Source organism: Hyperolius riggenbachi, chromosome 11, assembly GCF_040937935.1.
Source record: "Hyperolius riggenbachi isolate aHypRig1 chromosome 11, aHypRig1.pri, whole genome shotgun sequence".
Taxonomy (NCBI): Eukaryota; Metazoa; Chordata; class Amphibia; order Anura; family Hyperoliidae; genus Hyperolius; species Hyperolius riggenbachi.
In genome coordinates, this window is record NC_090656.1 from 89,488,787 (window position 1) to 89,509,571 (window position 20,785).

The 20,785-nt window shown below is 45.8% G+C and overlaps 1 protein-coding gene across 17 annotated transcripts in view; it reads left to right on the forward strand.

Moving 5' to 3' along the window:
* SYT7 (synaptotagmin 7) overlaps window positions 1–20,785 on the forward strand; it is a 945,664-nt gene that overhangs the window by 869,740 nt on the left and 55,139 nt on the right. For all 17 annotated transcript variants that reach the window (XM_068261178.1, XM_068261176.1, XM_068261179.1 and 14 more), the window contains one exon: window positions 13,644–13,914. In XM_068261178.1, the coding sequence (XP_068117279.1) occupies window positions 13,644–13,914 (271 nt within the window). The remainder of the gene's footprint in view (window positions 1–13,643; window positions 13,915–20,785) is intronic.

Genomic DNA, 20,785 nt, shown 5'->3' on the forward strand with positions numbered 1-20,785 from the left:
CAAAATCCATGGACAAGTGGGTCCATGGCTCACTCGGGGTGGGCAAAGGCTGCAGCTTACCTACAGATGCCAGCCGGGAGGGTTTACTCCTGGCACAGACCGCACACTCCCTGACGTACTCTTTGCAATCTGTTGCCAAAGAAGGCCACCAAGCACACCTGGCAATCAGATCCTGTGTTCTAGCCGCTCCCGGATGACCAGCATTCTTATGGGCGTGAAAGAGGTGCAGGATTTGTAAACGAAAGGGCAAAGGGATGAACATAACCCCTTCGGGTTTTCCCTCAGGAACGTCCTGCTGAAATGGACCCAAAACCTCCGTCCAATCCTCCCAAGTCTCTGTTGCGGCTAACACTAGTTCCCGCGGGATGATAGACTCAGGAGCGGGTGGCTGTGCCGTTTCTGGTTCAAAACACCTGGAGAGGGCATCTGCCTTGACGTTTTTGCTGCCTGGGGTGTACGTGATTATAAATCTAAACCTTGTAAAAAACAAAGACCATCGGGCCTGACGGGGACTCAATCTCTTCGCCCCCTCGATGTATTCCAAGTTCTTATGGTCGGTGTAAACTGTGATTGTGTGTTCTGCCCCCTCTAACCAGTGGCGCCACTCCTCAAATGCCAACTTAATAGCCAGAAGTTCCCGATTGCCTATATCATAATTTTTCTCTGCAGGTGAAAACCTGCGGGAAAAATAAGCACATGGGTGTAATCTGCCCTGCAACCCAGACCGTTGCGACAGCACTGCCCCCACCCCAACTTCTGAGGCATCAACTTCCACAATGAAGGGAAAGGACGTGTCAACATGCCTCAAAATTGGTGCTGAGCAAAATAATCTCTTCAATAAAGCAAATGCCGTCACGGCTTCAGGAGACCAGTGGTTGGTATCCGCCCCTTTTTTTGTGAGACTGGTAAGGGGGGCGACTAAAGTGGAGTATCCCTTGATGAACCTCCTGTAATAGTTCGCGAACCCCAAAAACCTCTGCAGGGCCTTCAACCCCACTGGCTGTGGCCACTCCAACACGGCTGTGACCTTGGCAGGATCCATTGAGAGGCCCGAGGTGGAAATTACGTATCCCAGAAACGTGACCGTGGTCACTTCAAATATACATTTTTCCACCTTCGCGTAGAGCCTGTTCTGTCTTAATTTGTTTAGGACAAATTTTACATGAACCCTGTGTTCGGCGAGGTTATTGGAATAAATCAGTATGTCATCGAGGTATATCAATACGAATCTACCCAAAACCTCCCGGAATACCTCATTGATTAATTCTTGGAAGACGGCTGGCGCATTGCACAACCCGAAGGGCATCACTAGGTACTCGTAATGCCCGTCGGGTGTGTTGAAGGCCGTCTTCCACTCATCACCCTCTCTGATGCGGATTAGATTGTACGCCCCCCTCAGATCCAATTTAGAGAAGATCTTTGCGGCTGTGATTTGCGTAAATAAATCGTCTATCAAGGGTAACGGATAGCGATTTTTTATCGTGATCTTATTGAGGCCCCGATAATCAATGCAAGGTCGGAGACCCCCGTCTTTCTTTTTAACGAAAAAGAAACCGGCCCCAGCAGGCGACCGGGAGGGCCGGATGAACCCCTTGGCTAAGTTATCACGAATGTATTCCTGCATAGCCATCTTCTCTGGACCGGACAAGTTATACAGATGACCCCTAGGAGGCATACAACCAGCACGGAGATCAATGGGGCAATCGAACGGGCGATGAGGGGGTAACTGATCAGCAGACTTAGGACAAAATACATCAGAGAATTCTGCATACTCTTCGGGAACCCCCTCCACAAGAATCTTGGTCCGACCCAATGTCACCTTCCCTAAACACCGTTGGTGACAATGATCGGACCATCTGGTTACCTGACCCGTAGCCCAGTCTATGTGCGGAGAATGGATTTGCAGCCACGGCATGCCTAGGATAATAGTCGAGGTAGACATGCGTAACACAAAAAATCGTAACTGCTCCCCATGCAGTACCCCTATGACGACCTTCACCTCCGGGGTCTGTGACAGGGGGCGATCCCGTTGCAGAGGGGAATCGTCCACTGCCGTGACCTGAATGGGGGGACTCACTGGAGTGAGGGGAATACCCAACTCCTGAGCGAATTCAAGATCCATAAAATTAGCCGCCGAGCCAGAATCAACAAACGCTTCAGTGGCTACAGACTTATTCTCCCATGTGATAGTACAGGGGAGAAGCAATTTTTTCTCTTTAAGAGGTGAAAATTGTGTGCCTAGGGTGTCACTCTCCACTACTCCTAGACAAAGTCGTTTTCCCGACTTGGTAGGGCAGTTTCGCACCCTATGCCCTGCTGCTGCGCAATACAGGCACAGCTGTTCCGTCATTCTCCGCCGTCGCTCCACCTGGGTCAACCTCGAACGACCAATCTGCATTGGTTCGGGCGGAGGCAAGACCGGAGAGGGTGAGACAGGCGGAGAAGGTGTCACTAGGGGTGTAGCGGACGGTGCCGCGTAAGATGTCACCCTGTCGTGGTGAGTACCCCTAACCTGCTTCTGATGGCGTAACCTACGATCAACTCGAATGGCCGATGATATGGCCTCATCGACTGTCTCGGGCTCGGGTATAGTCAACATTAGATCAGAGACTTCCTCCGACAACCCAGAAAGGAAGTAATCCATCAGAGCAAAGTTATCGAATCTAGCGGTGACTGACCACCTACGGAACTCTGCCGCATAATCCTCGACCGAGCCTCTGCCTTGCCGCAAAAGTTTGAGCTTCCGCTCAGAGGACGCGGCGAGGTCAGGGTCGTCATAAATTATGGCCATGGCCTTAAAGAATTCCTCCACCGAGGTCAGGGCAATATTGGTAGGAGGCAGGTTGTATGCCCAAGACTGGGAGTCCCCAGTCAGCAAAGTTTTAATAAAGATGACCCGTTGGGTCTCCGTCCCCGAGGATCGGGGTCTCAAGTCAAAATACGACAACACTCTACTCCTGAAATTCCGGAAGTCAGACTTGTGGCCGGAAAACTTATCAGGTACAGGCATACGTATATCAGTACTAGGAGAGGATCGCACTGAATCAACTGACGTCTGGAGGGTTTGCACAGAGCCTGACAGGACATTAATCATAGTCTTGTGGCTACCCAGCACTTGGTTGATGTTTTCCACCGAAGTGGCAAGTGCGCCCAGACGGTCAGTGTGTGCGTCCATTTGCATTTTTGGTCTGGCGTTCTGTAACGATCGGTGGGCGCAGAGAGTATCTGATTACCGGTGATCTGCAGTATCACCGGAAATACAGATATATACCAGATTATAAGTGATCTGCAGTCTCACCGATAATCCGATATACAAACTAACCTCTGTTCACCCGAGTAGAGCGTTGTGTTTGGTGCAACAGTAATACAGAGGACAAGCCTCAGTGCAGCAAGGAGTACTGCACAGATACCTTCCACAGGTCTGAGCTCTCCAAAACGGGAGGAGTCAGACTAACAGTGGGAAGGAAAGTCCGAAAGTGACACTCAGACGCAAGTGTCACTAACGGGACAAGGAACCGCCTCCAATCGTGAGGTCGGTTCTCGAGGTCGGGCAAGCCAAGTCGTAAACACACAGACAGATAAGGTACAAGATCAGCAGACAAAAGGCAGAGTCAAAGTACAGGCAGGGTTCGGCAACGGGGTATCAGATATATCGGGGTACAGAATCAGGAGGCAGAAACAGAGTCTAGGAGCGAGCCGGGGTTCGGCAACGGAGTATCAGAAATAACGAGGTACAAGATCAAAGTTCAGAAGAGTAGTCAAGGCAGGCAAGAAGTCATAACAGATAATCACAATCAAACTAGTACTTTAAGCTATCAACGAAATCTAGCTTAGTGTAGGATTACAGCTCCAGCTGGTCCCGGCACACTAACGGATCTGACTACGGATCTGGGTGCTCCCACATGTGTGATCGCACGCCAGACAAAGAGCAAGTGAACAACCAGCAGTATATATACTCTAGGACCTTTCCAGGACCTCCCTAATTGCTGGTCCAATGGGAGCAGTGGAATTTGTCAGCTGACCCAGCTGGTCAGCCGACACCCTTCTAACTGCTATTTAAACTCTGCCTCTGTGCTCGCGCGCGTGTAAGTCTGAGTCTTGGTGGACTACCAGTCCCAGCCACACCAGTACTGTCATGCAATGTATCTAATGCGGGGGCCGCCTCTGATGCGGATTCCGCCGTTACCAATGCGGATTCCGCCGCTCTGCCTGGACGGCTTGCGGCGGTTTTTCCGCGTTGAGACGCGCTGTCAGACGCGGAAACAGCCGCCTCCCTCTGAGTGCTAGCGGCGGCTTTTCCGCGTTTCCTCACACAAAGCCTTTGGCTTCCAGTTTAGCTTGTTAAATATTAAGTATACTGTAATCAAATGGAAAAAAAGTTCAAAGATAAAAATTTAGAAGGTACACTGATAAAATATTTATTTGTATTCTGCACCTTTTGTTCCACACAGAAAACAATATTGCAGTTACAGCAAGAATGGACAAATGTATCCTCTCCCAGACGGTTGTACTAAAACCTATCCTTATATAACTTCCGCCCCTTGTGTTATCCTGGTGTGGCCAGCTTTGTAATGGTCTTCACTAAAGCAGTGAGCTATAGCGCAGTGTTTCCTTCCGTTATATTGCTTGCTAGTGACAGCAGCCTATAAAGCCTCCAATTATTCACTCTTCTTCTGCTACTTTCTGAGTCATATTTCATTAATGTTTCATAGGTTCCCTGCAAGTTGCTTAGTTAAATAAGGATAACATCCTTTTGGAGTCGGGTGTTTAAATAGCACACAGATTTACTTAATAAAATACACCATATTGTAAACTGCTTCCATAACCACCTCATAATTCATTAAACAGATGTTATGTAAAGGCACAGCTAGTGCAACTACACTTTCTTTAGGGCTTGTATTGGTGGCTGGGTGGTGTAATGGTTAAGGGCACTGCCTCTGATGCAGGCAACCTGGGTTCAAATCTCAGCTCTTCCTGTTCAGTAAGCGAACACCTATTCAGTAGGACACCTTGGACAAGTCTCCCTAACACTGCTACTGCCTATAGAGTGGCTGCAGCTCTGGTGCTTTGAGTCCGCCAGGAGAAAAGCACAAAATAAATGTTCTGTCTCTGTCTTGTAATAGAAAGGATTTTGCAGTACACAGGGTCTCTAGAATGAATGCTTGTTTGTATCCATTTTGAAATGGTCTCTGTGTTTTATTTTCCTTTATATCACTCTTATTGGACCTGGTGCATCTTCCTAAATCACTCATTAAAGTATTATTGTACTTATAAGTTTGCAGAAAATAGGGTAAACATAGGCAGTGTTAGGCCTCTTGCACATTACATAGTTACATAGTTACCAACAGTTATTTTGGTTGAAAAAAGACATACGTCCATCGAGTTCAACCAGTACAAAGTACAACTCCAGCCTGCTCCCTCACATATCCCTGTTGATCCAGAGAAATGCGAAAAAACCCTTACAAGGCATGGTCCAATTAGCCCCAAAAGGGAAACATTCCTTCCCGACTCCAGATGGCAATCAGATAAAATCCCTGGATCAACATCATTAGGCATTACCTAGTAATTGTAGCCATGGATGTCTTTCAACGCAAGGAAAGCATCTAAGCCCCCTTTAAATGCAGGTATAGAGTTTGCCATAACGAATTCCTGTGGCAATGCATTCCACATCTTAATCACTCTTACTGTAGAGAACCCTTTCCTAAATAAATGGCTAAAACGTTTTTCCTCTATGCGATTCAGATTTTTTTTTTATATGATCCAATTATTGATTCTGATTAAAAAGCGTAGCAGCATGCAGTACTTTTTTTTATCGGAATCAAAAATCGGATCAGATTAAAAAAATCGGAATCACATGTAGTGTGCAAGAGGACTTATACTGGAAAGCACTCTCACCTTGTAATGCTGGATTCCTGGTTCAAATCCTAGGCAGAGCACTATCTGTATGGAGTCTCTATGTTGTGCCCCTGTCTACATGGGTTTCCTCTGTGCACTCTGGTTTCCTCCCAAATACCAAAAACATACAGATAAGTTAATCGGCTTTCCCCCTTAATTGGTCTTAGACTATAATAGACGTATGACTATGTTAGGGATTAGATCCTGAGGGACAGTAAGTGACCTGTAAGATTGTTACAAGAATCTGTAGGACTCCCCCACCAAAATCCTGCCGGAAAGGCCCCCCTTCTATCATGATTGCCAAACTAACATATTCTGCCTTTAACTTTCGCTTAATGCCAACTTTTTCAGCAATCCCTAACCCTAATTTATCTTCAGTCTTTTAGAAACTATAGGTTACCCTATTTCACAAACCAGTTACTTGATCCTAATCCTAACACTGACATGAACCCTGATTTTGGTTGTAGTGGTGTAGAGTGTCAGCTAAAGACTTACAAAAGTCTCTGGCATATGCTAACATCCCTGATAGCAGTTCTATGATACGTAAAACACTAAACAAGAATGGAGTTCATGGGAGGATACCTCAGAGGAATCCACTGCTGCCCCCCCCCCCCCCCCCAAAAAAAAAAAACAACAACCATTGCTGCATGTTTAAAGTTTGCAAAACAGCACCTGGATGTTCCACAGCAGTGCTGGCAAAATATCCTGTGGACAGATGAAACTTAAGTTGAGTTGATTGGAAGAAACACACAACACTATGGGCTTGATTGAAACCATGATATGAAAAATAGCACACCTTATCAAAGATACCACACCTTATGAAAGTTAACACGCCTTATCAAAGTTAACACGCCATATCAGAGTAGCATAGCAAATGCTACGAACCTGCAGGGGCTCAGGGCAGGACGAGTGCCATTGCCAATTAGCAGGCATAAGTTCGTAGTGCTCGCTATACTACTCTGATAAGTTGTGTTAACTTTGATAAGGCGTGTTAACTTTGATAAGGTGTGATATCTTTGATAAGGTGTGCTATTTGTCATATCACTTTTTAGTGAATCAAGCCTTATGTATGGAGAAAACGTGGCACAGCACACCAACATCAAATCCTCATCCCAACTGTGAAGTATGGTGGTGGGGGCATCATGGTTTGAGGCTGCTTTGCTGCATCAGGGCCTGGACGGATTGCTGTTATCGAAAGAAAAATGAATTCCCAAGTTTATCAAGACATTTTGCAGGAGAACTTAAAGAGGAACTGCAGTGAAAATAATGTAATAAAAAGTGCTTTGTTTTGCAAAAATTATGTATAAATGATTTAGTCAGTATTTGCCCATTGTAAAAGCTTTCCTCTCCCTGATTTACATTCTGACATTTATCACATGGTGACATTTTTACTGCTGGCGGGTGATGTCAGTGGAAGTAGCTGCTGTTATTTCCCACAATGCAACGAGGTTCACAGACAGGAAACTGCCAGGACCATGGTCCTCACAGTTTCCTGTGGGAGGGGTTTCACCACATTATTAGCCATACCGAGTCCCCTGATGATACATTTGTGAAAAGGAATAGATTTCTCATGTAAAAGGGGGAATCAGCTACTGATTGGGATGAAGTAAAATTTTTGGTTACGGTTTCTCTTTAAGGCCATCAGTCCACCAGCTGAAGTTTAGCAGAAAAAGGATAGAAGTAGATCAACTACAGAATAGCTTAAACAAAAGGAAATACGCCTTCTGGAGTCGCCCAGTCAGAGTCCTGACCTCAACCCGATTGAGATGCTGTGGAATGACCTCAAGAAAGAAACAGTTTTGTAAGCAGGAATGGTCAAAAATTACTCCTGAGCATTGTGCACGTCTGATCTGCAACTATAGGTAACATTTGGTTGAAGTTATTGCTGCCAAAGGAGGTTCAGCCAGTTATTAAACCCAAGGGTTCACATACCTTTTCCACCTGCAATGTGAATGTTTATATGGTGTGTTCAATAAAAACATGTAAACATTTAATTATTTGTGCGGTATTAGTTTAAAGGGACTCCGAGCTCACAATAAAAAAGAAAGTTGAACTCACCTGGGGCTTTCTCCAGCCCAGTGCTGGTCGGGAGGTCCCACGACGGCGTCCTGGCTCCTCTCCAACACCCCGATCCGGAATGGCTGACAGGCCGCAGCCCGGGCGACACTCTCCCGAGTGTCGGGCTGCTCCTTCCGCGTATGACGCGGATGACGTCACACGCCGGCCGCCTCGCGTCATCACGGCGGCCAGCGTGAAAGTACTGCGCATGCGCGATTAAAGCGCGCATGCGCAGTACTTTCACGCCGGCCGCCGTGATGACGCGAGGCGGCCGGCGTGTGACGTCATCCGCGTCATACGCGGAAGGAGCAGCCCGACACTCGGGAGAGTGTCGCCCGGGCTGCGGCCTGTCAGCCATTCCGGATCGGGGTGTTGGAGAGGAGCCAGGACGCCGTCGTGGGACCTCCCGACCAGCACTGGGCTGGAGAAAGCCCCAGGTAAGTTCAACTTTCTTTTTTATTGTGAGCTCGGAGTCCCTTTAAGCAGACTGTGATTGTCTATTGTTGTGACTTAGATGAAGATCAGATCACATTTTATGACCAATTTTGCAGAAATCCATATAATTCCAAAGGGTTCACATACTTTGTCTTACTCTTGGTTCTCGCTATTGAACCTGCGACAGATAGCACCGACAGGGTCATCTGCATCCCCCCCAACCCCCCACCCCCGAATGTGTACACAAGTGACATCAGACGTCAATTGCGTCTAAATCCTCAGTCACGTGCATATTTCCAGATAGGAACTGTATCATGCAACTTTGCTGCTATGCGCATGCAAAGATTGTTGCGGTGCCAGTGCCAATGGCAACTCCAGTGCAATAGTGTGCTGTGTGGTACCAATTGTACCACTCAGTAACACGCTGCAGTGTCTGCGTCAATCAAAGCACTTCTGTCGAATCACGTTGCACCACAGGTACTGTGGCCTATCTCATAAAAATTAATGGCCTGTACAGCGGGGGAGAGTACCATGACGCGCTAGTGTTAAAGGAGCCTTAGATATATTATTTATTATCTGGCAGTCTTGTTTGTTTGGTTTTTTTACCCTTTTGTGGACACTAAGATGTTTGGGGGCTCTAAGCACATGTCCACATGTACAGTACTTAATGCATATGTACAGTATATCTATGTACATCTACACTCAAAGGTGAAAGTAGTAGGGAAAACTATGCAATGAGTCGTTCCCTCCTTTGGACTCATGAATGTTGTTTTGAGTAAGTACAGTGCATGCACTCTTATGATGACACCACCATGCCAGAGTCCATAGCTGTCAACTGGTCCTCTCTGATAACCAAATCTCCTATCCCTCTTTCCTCCTCAGTTGTCCCTCTTTTAGGTCTGAAAAATCACAAAACCCACTAAAACAATCTCATGCTAAAATCACAGTTGCTTTGCCGTATAACTGCATTTTGCGATGCTCTGTGTGAAAAGGCCCTGAAAACAAAGGACACAATTTATTAAACACATTGCTACAGTCAGCTGGTCAGAAGCAGATCAAAAATAATTTTCCTAAAAGCCAAGTCCACCTTCCTGTAGTGGTCTAGCTATGCTAATTGCCCATAGCAGTAACACTGGCTGCTGACCCACATAACAGTGTAAACAGATAGCAGCAACCTTTTATGCAGAGTGGAAGCAGGTTTTTACCAGTTCCTTTCCTGTGACTGGTGAGACGCCACATAAATGTAGAGGTAGAGGAATATTCCCAGAGCGCAACTCACATTATAAAAATAACATCTGCACAATTCTGACCCCAGATGGAAACAGAATAAAACAACTGCTTTCTAATGAGCCTGGCAGGTGAGGGAAGCGAAGACGCTTTGTTTGTGTACAGGGGAGAGGCTCTAACACAATGGCAATAACACTGCCGGTACAAACCGTACATTACAGGTTGTGTGCTAATGTCACTGCGCAGTGTTTGTCCTACTCATAACAGACAATTCAAAGACATATTTTTCTGTGTCATTTGTTTCACTTACAGGGACCTGCTTTGTCTGCACTGTAGAGAGAATTGCTGTTCAGACTGAATTCAGTTTTGCCAAATGTCTTTAACTAAAGATGTGTCGCTCTAAGCTAGGTGTGCTGACGCATTTAATGATTGAGCAAAGTACTATTAGAATACAAAGCCTTTATTTTTTTTCTTTGATGCAATGTATTGAACAGTACTGAGCTCAGGGCTCATCAGATATAGTCACAAATGCAATTTATAATGTACCCCCCACTGATGCTGGAGGTCCTGTAGACTAGTTAGGACAGTAGAGTTCTTGCACATGTGATGCGCTCTAGACACTGGCATGTGGGGCCCTCTAGACACTGGCATGTGGGGCCCTCTAGACACTGGCATGTGGTGCCCTCTAGACACTGGCATGTGGGGCCCTCTAGACACTGGCATGTGCGGCTCTCTACACACTGGCATGTGGGGTCCTCAAGACATTTGCATGTGGAGCCCTCTAAACATTGGCATGTGGGGTCCTCTAGCCACTGGCATGTGGAGCCCTCTAGACACTGGTATGTGGATCCCTCTAGACACTGGCATGTGGAGCCCTCTAGACACTGGCATGTGGGGTTCTCTAGACACTGGCATGTGGGGTTCTCTAGACACTGGCATGTGGGGTTCTCTAGACACTGGCATGTGGGGTTCTCTAGACACTGGCATGTGGGGTCCTCTTGACAATGGCATGTTGGGCCCTCTAGACATTGGCATGTGGTGCCCTCTAGACACTGGCATGTGGTGCCCTCTAGACACTGGCATGTGGTGCCCTCTAGACATTGGCATGTGGGGCCCTCTAGACATTGGCATGTGGGGCCCTCTAGACATTGGCATGTGGAGCCCTCTAGACATTGGCATGTGGGGCCCTCTAGAAACTGGCATGTGGGGCCCTCTAGACATTGGCATGTGGGGCCCTCTAGACACTGGCATGTGGGGCCCTCTAGACATTGGCATGTGGGGCCCTCTAGACACTGGCATGTGGGGCCCTCTAGACATTGGCATGTGGCGCCCTCTAGACACTGGCATGTGGGGCCCTCTAGACATTGGCATGTGGATCCCTCTAGACACTGGCATGTGGGGTCCTCTACACACTGGCATGTGGGGTCCTCTAGACACTGGCATGTAGTGCCCTCTAGACACTGGCATGTGGGGCCCTTTAGACATTGGCATGTGGTGCCCTCTAGACACTGGCATATGGGGCGCTCTAGACATTGGCATGTGGTGCCCTCTAGACACTGGCATGTGGTGCCCTCTAGACATTGGCATGTGGGGCCCTCTAGACACTGGCATGTGGGGCCCTCTAGACATTGGCATGTGGGGCCCTCTAGACACTGGCATGTGGGGCCCTCTAGACATTGGCATGTGGCGCCCTCTAGACACTGGCATGTGGGGCCCTCTAGACATTGGCATGTGGATCCCTCTAGACACTGGCATGTGGGGTCCTCTACACACTGGCATGTGGGGTCCTCTACACACTGGCATGTAGTGCCCTCTAGACACTGGCATGTGGGGCCCTTTAGACATTGGCATGTGGTGCCCTCTAGACACTGGCATATGGAGCCCTCTAGATACTGACATGTGGGGTCCTCTAGACCCTGGCATGTGGGACACTCTAGTCCAGACACTTAAAGGCTTGGTGTAAACAACTGTTGTTCTTTGTTTTGTTCCTTAACCAATTTCGGACCGACGCAGTACAAATCTACGTCGGGCGGGTGGCGCTGCGGTTCTGACCGGACGTAAGCTCTACCACCCATTCACCGCGCGTTCCCGCCGCTCTCGCCGCTTTCTACCCGCCACAATGTGCTGCCCTGCTGCCTCTATGATGGCAGAGCACTGTGAGCCAGGCAGGAGCCATTTTCATTGGCTCCTGGCCCTGTCATTACTATAAGCCAATCCCATTGGCTTACATTGAGTGACAGGGTCAGGAGCCAATGAAAGCAGCTCCTGAGCGGCGCACAGCGCTCTGCCGTCATAGAGACGGCAGAGAGAGCAGCCTGCGGCGGGGACAGAGCGGCATGACCGGCGGGAGCGGTGGATTTTAGCGGCGATTCGTCGGTATGCGACGTTTTATTGTACCAGCAGCCTCTGGTCCTTAAGGGGGCAGAGGCTGCTGGTACAGAAGTGGCTAAGAAAAATAAAATAAAATAACAAAGTAAACACCAGTGGACCAGGAAATATCTATGAATCTCAGTGAATTACGGACAGGGTTGAGCTCTGTTAAATCTAGAAATAAGCGGATTAAGATAATCAGTTTTATAAGGATCTCTTCCCGCAATACAATAAGATCCAGGGCTGGAGATTTTATATGGAGAAAACTGGGCAATTGCCCCACAGCCCTCGATCGCTGCTGGCAGGGCCGGGCCGAGGCAGTGGCTAGAGAGGCTCTAGCCTCAGGGCGCAGTGTAGGAGGGGGTGCACAATTCATTCAGCTGTCATTCCCAATAGTGTTTGAAGCAGAAAGAAATAAGAAAAGGGGATACATGACAGTGACTGCAAGTCATATAACTAGAGATTAAGGTGCTGAGGAGGTTGGGGGCCCTGGGGCACCTACTAGTCTAATAGCAATCAGTGTGTGACGGCTGGGGTGGGAGGAATGGGGGGGCGCACTTTGGCGTCTCAGCCTTGGGTGCTGAAGGACCTTGTCCCAGCTCTGGCTGCTGGGTCCCCCACGACTCCCCCCAACTTTATTTGGTGCCCGGGGACCCTGAAGAGTTTTTGGTTGAGTAGCAACTCACCTGTCCCTGCTGGATCACTCCACTGTTAGGCTGTGCATTCCCCACTGGCCGCATCTCCTCAGTGACCACTAGCATGTTGTTAAGTTATAACATGCACAGGACATCGAAGAGAGGCGCCCCTTTGAGGATGAAGATGGGAACGCACAGACTAATGGAGGAGTATGCCAGCAAGGACTTCAGGGGCCCCGGGCACCAAAATAAAGTTAGGGGAGCCTTGGGGGGGGGGGGCGCAACAGCACACGAGGACCCTGGGGCAATTGCCCAATTTGCAGAGGCTCCAGGGACCACAATAAAGTTGGGGGAGGCCCAGGGGAGCTGAGAAGCTGTCTTGGGGCCCTGGGGGTTTTGTAACCCGGGCCGACCAGAAGGGTTTACTGCTTCATCTTTCATAAACCCTCCTCTTGTTGGTCATTTGCCATTTAGCAATTGGCTAAATGATGTCATTAGAGAGGTGTACACATGGTAGATGCTTGGCTGAGACCTTTCAGAACAATCACCATGGCTGCCTCATTTTGCGCCTGTACGAGGCTTTAGGAAGGCTTAATTATACCGTTTTCACACATTTTTACTAACACCCGTTGGTATGGTACTATGTTCCTGTTGCCCGTTGGTATGGTATTTTACTATATTCACGTTGCTCCTGGTGATGTTATGCGAGTACTGAAAGCAGTAAGTGTGAGACCTATCAATATATGTCATTCTCACTGGTCTTTTTCTCTTTTCTTATCTCTTCCACTAGGGACCTATTGCAGTTAAAAAGCATCTGTGGCTTAAATCGATTCAAGCAGACACTGTCTGTGGTGTATTTGTTCTTCTTGACATGAATTGTAATTTAATGTCATGCTGAAAGATAAATAAATAAATGAAACTATCATAATGTTTTGCACTCTATTTCATATGGAGGGAATATTCTTCGTAAAAATGGTCTCCCAAACTGCTATGTATGATAGATGATGTATTTTGCTCTTGCAGTTGTCTCCTGGATCAGATGATGAAGATGGCCATGACACCCCAGGAAGAGAGACTCTTGGGCGCATTCAGTTCAGCGTGGGCTACAACTTCCAGGAGTCCACTCTCACGGTTAAGATCATGAAAGCTCAGGAATTGCCAGCTAAAGACTTCAGTGGAACCAGTGATCCGTTTGTGAAAATATATCTTCTGCCTGACAAAAAGCACAAGCTAGAGACCAAGGTGAAGAGGAAAAACCTCAACCCACATTGGAACGAGACCTTCCTCTTTGAGGGTGAGATACAGAAAGTGGAGGGGGCATAGAAGAAGTGTCACTGTTCGGGCTACATAATGGGGCTCTTAAAAATGTAACCTTAGAATGAGATGATGATATATTGGGACCAGGATATCGAGCAAGGTAACAAGTTCTGCTTTTGCACCAACTTTCAACTGTCATTGCAGAATCAAACCAGGACAGCTTTCAGTATGTTATTAAATATCGTCCTAATCTTCCCAGAGGTAAGTGTTTAGGTTCCAAGACCATCTTTATTATAAAGCACCTGTGAGCAAAGTTCCAGCCCAAAAGGTCAAGAACTTCAGTAACAGCTGGTTCACGTGGGTGTCTGCTGGTGTGTCAGTCAAATGCTTTTCTGCAAGCATGCAGAAAAGCATTTGACATCTTCCAGAAGCTTTTGACAGCTTCCGGTGGTTTTCACTCCCGCAGGGGGACACAGAGATGTGGCAATAAGCAAGCCTAGAATCAGCATGTTGGCTGAAACAAAGATGAAATTGGGATCAGAACGCGGCATACACTCAAATGACAGTAAACTACGGTACAAGCATGGGCAGCGCTTAATACATTTACAATCTATTTACATTTTACATTGTTTGCCTTGTTAGTATATCGCAAAATCCAGCAACACAAGTGAAATACGCATTAGGGATGAAGTTGATGATGGGAGAAATAACAAGACAAGTAACAGCTTTGGGCCAGATCCTATTCGCTTTTTCTCCTGTTTTTTCCTAGGAGATCATTTTCATCTTCTGTTTAAATAACTTTTCAGCACTGTGCAATTGAAAAAATACCAACAAGTAGGGGGAAAAAAGTACTGTCAACATTATTTTCTTGCACGCTAGTGTGTTAGAAGGCATTTTATTGATAGATGTGAAGCTATCACCTGGGAGAAAAACTAGGAGAAAAAGTGAATTGGATTGGGCCCTTTGTCACTTGAAGAATGTGCCACCATCCCTACCTTATGGATGATTCCCCACTGATAGACCATGCTGGGCAGCACCAGTAGTTAGTAGAAAAACTTTACAAACTTGTGTCCTACAAGTGTTCATGCATCAAATGAAATAGGCACTAAGCGATTGTTATATCTGTTGCCAGATCCAGATTGGACTGGGCAAACCTTGACTTCTGGCACCAGCAGCTTGTACAGACACCCCTGGCTATCCAGTCTCTGGTCAAATAACAGTTAATTTGGATTTTTCCATTTTAACTGTGTGTTTTTTTTACTTTCACAGGTAACCAGCCGGTGTGTACAGTTTTCAGATGAAGTTGCCCTGTATTATTTGTTCTTGGGTAACTTACTTTTCAGCTGTTGTATCTGTATTGATACATTCTACTTTACATCAACATCCAATCATAACAATGCTGATTTCCCCTTTTGTTTTTACCAAATCAGAGTTAAGGCTCTAAAACATCAATCATATATCATGTATGCTATTTTCATTTTTTTCTCAAATAACAATCCTCAATGTTATTGTGTTTGGCCGATCAGTATACCCCACCCAAACCCACTATAAGTCAGAAATGATGATGCTGGCTTACATCCCCGTAGTTCAATAATCATCCATTTCGAACTGCTGGAATAATACTCTTAATGCATTTTTATTTTCCTGTAGGAAGATGAAAAATCACTTTTCGATAATGAAAATTTACACTGTGCTGTACTGACAAGACTGAAAACAAATACTTTTGTCATACCAATGTCAGTACAATATATTCATGTATCCTTTTATAAATTACATTATTAACAGTCTGACAATGTGAGTGATCTTTGTTTTGAAAAATATTAAGACTTGCAGTGACTAAAGATCTTCTTAGATGATGGTGCAGAAACACATCTGACTATTGGAAGAGGTCTTCCTGGCTATGGAGGTAGCCAAAATAGCTAGTAATTTAACGAATCAGGTTCTGGGGTTTTTATGCTGGTTCCTGGCAGTTTTGGCATTTCAGCTGTGTCCTTACGATACAGTAATAACTTTTGTATCACTTGTACCATCAAGTTGATACACATATTGTATTTTTAGTGACTATTAAGGCTTTCTTTGGGTAATATAACAGGGATACAGAGGCACCAGAAGAATAAAAATGTCTAAAAAGTTTAACATTTGTGGAGGTGCCTGGCTCAGCTACAGACCTGCACTGTACCTACTTCTACCTATTGCCTGATGAAGCGGGGGTCATACCTGCAAAATGTGTTGCATTTTCCCCTGGAGTCTGCAAATAAATTTGTTCTGCTAATCTTTATTGGCATATCTTGTGTCTGTTTAGAGGAGGTAAGTCCACCACAAATTTTAACTTTTTAGACATTTTTATTCTTCTGGTGCCTCTGACTCCCTGTTACATTGTTCTAAGTCCACCCTTGGAGGGGTGTCATTCCCTTTTTTTCCTGATCTACGGAGAGCGACTTCTTAATCCTGAGTGCGGTCAGGTCTCCCCACCTGCTATTACAGTGATTGCCTTTGAGGTAACCCTGCTTTGTGAGTAGTCCCCGACTTACGAACGCCCCGCCGATCCGCCACGATGGCGTCACAAAGTGGGGACTACCTCTTCTGCTGCCCGTTCCTTAAGCAGAGTAGGTGCAGCAGAAGCCACATCATGGATATCCCACCTGTTCCATGGCAGTGTAACGTCCCATCATGCTGCCCAGAAGCTGCATGGCCCATCCTCTCTCTCCATTCACTGTTCCCCCGGTGGTTTCTCTTGTGTCGCGTAATGACTCAATCAGGAGGAGCCGCCAATAGGGTGCTTCTCCTGATTGTGTCAAGGAATGGGGCAAAGGTGGCATAAGGGACACACAAGGAGGCACATGGGAGAGACAGAAAGAGGCACATGGGAGACACACGGAGGCACATGGGAGACACACGGAGGCACATTTGATGCACAAGGGAGACACAGGGGGACAGAGATGAGACAGAGGGGGACACTGAGGACACAAAGGACAGAGATGGCACAGCATCCCGACTTAAGAACGGCTTCAGGTTAAATATGAACCTACAGTCCCTATCTAGTACGTTAACCGGGGACTACCTGTATTTGTGTTTACTCTACCAACTTCATCCCATATTACCAGTACATACTACTCTGTTTGGCTCTTGGTGTCCCTATCTTTATTCTTTGGGTAATATGTTTTTCTAATGTTTAATTTTGTAGGGGGAAAATTGGTGTAAGTTTAAAATAAAACCCTTTTTTTTCATTTTTGCCCTAACTTGCACATGGCAAGTGCTACAGTTATAAAACACCTCCAAATATATTATTTGGTTCCTCCTGGTTAAAATAACACCATATATGCCATATTTCATCACTACCTGGGCATGTATCCCCAGTTAGTACGTCTGTACTGATTGAATGCAATCACTAGGGTGCACAGTTTGGGGACCCCAGTGCTGTACCAATAAATTGCTAGGCAATAGCGTAGCGACGCATCTATACAGCGTTAAGTTCCCGAACTGTAACCCTAGTGATCGCATCCAATCGCTATGGGTGGCAGCCAATACAGGTGTTAATATCAATGCCAAATCTTAAAGCCAAGTATAGGTGCCATGAGGAGTTAATTAGTTCAGCAGGGATAAACACTTCCCTGCAGGGGAGGGGGAAACATTTTATCGTTTAGTGTTATGACACTTTTTTGCAACCGAGACAGTTCTTAAAGTGAATCTAAACTGAAAATAGACTGATGAGATAAACAATTGTATATATCCTCCTTGCTCCTAAAATTACTTTTAGATATCCTAGAGTTTGAAGTTATGTTTAAAAACGTTAAAAAAATATATTTTGATTGTTTGGTCTCAGCTCAATAACAAAGTATGTCCCGTGTCTCACAGAGGTACAATATTTGAACAATTGGCCCTTTTTATCTATCCCCTGCACGCAGCAGGCCAGTTACTTGCCAATTAAAGTATTTTATGACTAACATCTTATCAGTGAGGGACTCTATAGTCCAACTGGGTCCCGACTGGAGATAAACTGTCCGTTGCATAGCTGAATATTAACTCTTCCAGGCAGAAAATAGACACAGCATATTTATTTAGTTGCTTGCCACTGTACAGAGGTATGTCTCATCATGTCACATGCCACTTAAGGTTCCCTTTAACTGTGTGCCTGCCTAGCTTTAGAGTGAAAACAATTGCCAGTCAGATCTGGTGACATTTGGCTCATCTCTGTGTTCAGTGTAGTTAGCAATGACATTGATTTGTTGTAACCCACAGCATCATTGGCACATCACTATACTGGGATTGAACCAGAACTATTTGTTTTAATGTTTTATATTATTACATTGCATGCATTTCCTCTGAAATACAGTGCTGTGAAAAACTATTTGCCCCCTTCCTGATTTCTTATTCTTTTGCATGTTTGTCACACTTAAATGTTTCTGCTCATCAAAAACCGTTAACTATTAGTCAAAGATAACATAATTGAATACAAAATGCAGTTTTAAATGATGGTTTTTATAATTTAGTGAAGAAAAAAAACTCCAAATCTACATGGCCCTGTGTGAAAAAGTGATTGCCCCCCTTGTTAAAAAAATAACTTAACTGTAGTTTATCACACCTGAGTTCAATTTCTGTAGTCACCCCCAGGCCTGATTACTGCCACACCTGTTTCAATCAAGAAATCACTTAAATAGGACCTATCTGACACAGAGAAGTAGACCAAAAGCACCTCAAAAGCAAGACATCATGCCAAGATCCAAAGAAATTCAGGAACAAATGAGAACAAAAGTAATTGAGATCTATCAGTCTGGTAAAGGTTATAAAGCCATTTCTAAAGCCTTGAGACTCCAGCGAACCACAGTGAGAGCCATTATCCACAAATGGCAAAAACATGGAACAGTGTTGAACCTTCCCAGGAGTGGCCGGCCGACCAAAATTACCCCAAGAGCGCAGAGAAAACTCATCCGAGAGGCCACAAAAGACCCCAGGACAACATCTAAAGAACTGCAGGCCTCACTTGCCTCAATTAAGGTCAGTGTTCACGACTCCACCATAAGAAAGAGACTGGGCAAAAACGGCCTGCATGGCAGATATTCAAGGCGCAAAGCACTTTTAAGCAAAAAGAACATTAAGGCTCTTCTCAATTTTGCTAAAAAACATCTCAATGATTGCCAAGACTTTTGGGAAAATACCTTGTGGACCGACGAGACAAAAGTTGAACTTTTTGGAAGGTGCGTGTCCCATTACATCTGGTGTAGAAGTAACACAGCATTTCAGCAAAAGAACATCATACCAACAATAAAATATGGTGGTGGTAGTGTGATGGTCTGGGGTTGTTTTGCTGCTTCAGGACCTGGAAGGCTTGCTGTGATAGATGGAACCAGGAATTCTACTGTCTACCAAAAAATCCTGAAGGAGAATGTCCGGCCATTTGTTCGTCAACTCAATCTAAAGCGATCTTGGGTGCTGCAGCAGGACAATGACCCAAAACACACCAGCAAATCCACCTCTGAATGGCTGAAGAAAAACAAAATGAAGACTTTGGAGTGGCCTAGTCAAAGTCCTGACCTGAATCCTATTGAGATGTTGTGGCATGACCTTAAAAAGGCGGTTCATGCTAGAAAACCCTCAAATAAAGCTGAATTACAACAATTCTGCAAAGATGAGTGGGCCAAAATTCCTCCAGAGCGCTGTAAAAGACTCGTTGCAAGTTATCGCAAACACTTGATTGCAGTTATTGCTGCTAAGGGTGGCCCAACCAGTTATTCGGTTCAGGGGGCAATTTCTTTTTCACACAGGGCCATGTAGGTTTTGAGTTTTTTTTCTCACTAAATAATAAAAACCATCATTTAAAACTGCATTTTGTGTTCAATTATGTTATCTTTGACTAATAGTTAACGGTTTTTGATAAGCAGAAACATTTAAGTGTGACAAACATGCAAAATAATAAGAAATCAGGAAGTGGGCAAATAGTTTTTCACAGCACTGTAGATCTGACTGCACTGGCCTATTTCAGCCTAAGTGACATAGGGGTTAATTCACTTAATTCCCTGTTACTAAAGCTAGCACAGTACCACACGTTGTGCAGTTAGCATGACCCATGGTACATGGGTAATGCAATCATTACTACGGTAATGCACTTTACAATACTTGCCCACTGTGCATTAAAGCGGTATCGTCACCATAAAAATCAAATTTCAACAGCAACTGGTCTGAGTGTATTAAGTGATAAAGATGCTAAGCCTGCATTCAAAACTTTCAAAACTTTTTCTGCTGTTATGATTTGGAGTTATCACATACTTAAGAAACACTGGCCCTTTAGTAGTCGTGCCAAAGAATTACATGCTGGGGGTTCTTTTTATCTATAATCTATTCCGCCTCTTCCCTTTATTTCCCTGCCAGCTTCTTATCTGAAACCTAATCCCCTACTCACTTGTGTTTACAAGCAAGGCTGAGGCGACTCAGCGATTGGAGGAGACAACAAAAAAAGTAAAGGGCAGAAATGACATCACGAGTTAGCCTTAACTGTGGGCAAAAGGGATCCATCTGAAAATGGAGCCTGCGAATAATGGCGCACGGTGTTGCCGCTAATCCGTTTGCCGCTTATCGCTATTTAACGTTAAAGCCTTGTAGTTATTTAACGTTAAAGCCTTATTGTTATTTAGCGTTAACATACAGAACCCTCTCTGTACCTATCCCTAACCCCTAAACCCCCCCTGGTGGTGCCTAACCCTAACCACCCCCTGGTGGTGCCTAACCCTAAGACCCCCCTGGTTGTGCCTAACCCTAAGACCCCCCCTGGTGGTGCCTAACCCTAAGACCCCCCCTGGTGGTGCCTAACCCTAAGACCCCCCTGGTGGTGCCTAACCCTAAGACCCTACTGGTGGTGACTAACCCTAAGACCCCCCCAGTTGGTGCCTAACCCTAAGACCCCCCTGGTGGTG